This window comes from Nestor notabilis, unplaced genomic scaffold (genome assembly GCF_000696875.1).
Source record: "Nestor notabilis isolate BGI_N333 unplaced genomic scaffold, ASM69687v1 scaffold16688, whole genome shotgun sequence".
In the NCBI taxonomy this organism is placed as follows: Eukaryota; Metazoa; Chordata; class Aves; order Psittaciformes; family Psittacidae; genus Nestor; species Nestor notabilis.
In genome coordinates, this window is record NW_009940732.1 from 1,284 (window position 1) to 3,582 (window position 2,299).

Genomic DNA, 2,299 nt, shown 5'->3' on the forward strand with positions numbered 1-2,299 from the left:
TGAGCAGGACAAGCCCTTCCCCAGGGGTCTCCATTGCCCGTGTAAGCTCTTGGCTCTGCAGCAGAGCCCAACGTTTTACACAGCTCAGCGCTGAAATGCACAGGCTTGGACATAAAGCTGGATTAGGGATTTACAGGCACCACTCCTTCATCTTCGCAGTTCAATCTTTGCCTTGGTTTTAGATAACAGTTATATCTTTTTTTGCCCTTTCAGTGACTGTTTTTGGTGATGCACATTAAAGCTCTGAGATAAGGGGGGGACACTTGAAGAGACCCGCACAAGAAACAGAATTCAACCAACCTTGTGTTTTTGGCTTCCAGCCCTCTGTTCTTCAAGTTTTGGTGCCTGTTTGGAATAAAATGAATAGATTGAATGATTAAGATGTTCCCAACAACACAGACAAAACCACGAGGGTATATTGCAACACAGGAATCACTGACAGAAGTGCCATGAAAGGAGGGGTTTCTGCAGAGGTGCCGCTGTGCCAGGACAGACCCCAGCGTAACACGGGATGTGGTAGGACAAGACCTGGGACACAGCGACACTGCACTGAAAACATCCGTATGTGAGACCATGGTTCCCCAGGCACCAAACACAACATGCACCACGGTGGGGGAGCACTGCACATCCCAGCACTGGGGGTGAATGCCGCCTGCCTGCATCCCTCTGCAGGGACAAGGTACATGCCAGGGGACACCCTAGTCCCCTGACTGTCCTCCTTATGCAGATCCTGATGTGTTCCAGCATGGGACAAGAGCATGCTTTGCTCTGACCTGAGGGTAGTGAGATACTGCCAGACCCAGCCGTGCTCTGCACCAGAGCCTGATGTTTGCAAAGAGAGGTAGCAGCATCCTGACTTTACCAGGGACAATGGGACTGGGTCCGAGAGCACATGCCCTGCCTGGTGACACACAGGTCTTTCCACAGGGCTCACAGTGCTGGGGCTTAGGCAACAACTCAGACCAGGGTATGGCTGGACAAAGGTTCCCACACGTTTGGTGCAGGAGGTGCAGCAGGTCTCTGCCCTGCAGCCCTGCCAGGGTGGGTGTCCCGCGTTGCTGACATGCACATGCTGCTCACCTGCATTTTTTCCAGCATTTCGAAGAATTCTGCAGACTGAAAAAGAGAAGAGGGAAGTCTCCTGTTGAACACACAGACAGGAAGCAAGCCAGCCGGAGCTATAGCCAGGCAGGGACACCGACCCCCAGCCTGTGCTGGCATCCCAGTCCTCAACAGGAATGGGAAGAAGAAACTCCATCCGTAACTGATGGCATGTGCCTCTGGGACACCCCATGCAGCCCCGCCGCTGGCAGGGACAGACCCCATGGCCGCTCCGAGGGCCATGAGTGTCCCACAGCAGGTTCCCCCAGGGCAGCTACGGGCAGCACAGCAGCAGCTCCCTCCTCTCCTCCTGACTCCTCATGTGCTGCGTTCCCTTTCCAAAGCAGCTTGGGAAGATGGTCTGAGTGCCACAGAGCTTTGCAGCCCCTCGAGCATCCCCACTGCACACAGGGCACATAGTTCCTGCATCTTTGGCAACACTTGGCACAGGGGCTCAGGCACAGCTGGACGATCCTGATCCCTCATCTGGCTTTTCCTGCTCTCAAGTACAGGCAAATAAATTCTCTCACCAACCAGCGGCTGTAAACATTGAGGCACTCACAGTGAACTGCTCAGTGGCTTCTCTGGAACTATGCTCCAGCAGCCCCATCCTTCCTCCTCCCACTGCCTCCTTCCCACCTCTCCTGTAACCCGTGTTTGCTCCCGGCTCATAAGGCCAAGGGGTGGCTGTGCTGCAGGTGATGCTGTGGTCCAGGAGGGAGAGCAGGAACCGCATCAGCAGTTCCAATGCTGCCAGCTACCAGAAACAGTTTGCAGAAGAGAGATGAGAGATTTGGGGCAGAAAGAGTCACGGTACCAAGGAGAAAGGCTTAGGGGTGATTTTTAGTGAGCTCTTACCATAGAATCATAGAATAGTTAGGGTTGGAAATAGACAGAATTTATCAAAAGACAAAAAGGAGAGAAAAAAGCAAACAGAGGGGGAGATGAAGAAATGAAAATGGAAGACCAAAGGAAAACCTCAGAGAGATTGTCTTCTAATACATGTGGAGAGCAAAGGTTAGTTTTACAGCACAAGTAGCCTGTGACCGCCCCAGTGACACCAGCTGGGATGGGGCAGAGATGCTGCCAATACAGGCGGGGACTTGGTGAGGGAGCCCCAGCCCTGGCCATGCTTCCAGCTTCAGACTGTGCCTGGTTTAACCTACTGCACCTATGGGAGGAAAAGCAAACCCTGGGC

At 53.4% G+C, this 2,299-nt stretch overlaps 1 protein-coding gene across 1 annotated transcript in view; it reads right to left on the bottom strand.

The window, feature by feature from the left end:
* LOC104410370 (rap1 GTPase-activating protein 2-like) overlaps positions 1–2,299 on the bottom strand; it is a gene marked incomplete at its 3' end in the record, with an annotated part of 4,474 nt that overhangs the window by 1,246 nt on the left and 929 nt on the right. Inside the window, exons 2-4 of the mRNA XM_010020517.1 lie at positions 2,268–2,272; positions 1,081–1,141; positions 301–345 (exon numbers count right to left, since the gene is read on the bottom strand). Coding sequence (XP_010018819.1) covers positions 301–345; positions 1,081–1,141; positions 2,268–2,272 — 111 coding nt within the window. The remainder of the gene's footprint in view (positions 1–300; positions 346–1,080; positions 1,142–2,267; positions 2,273–2,299) is intronic.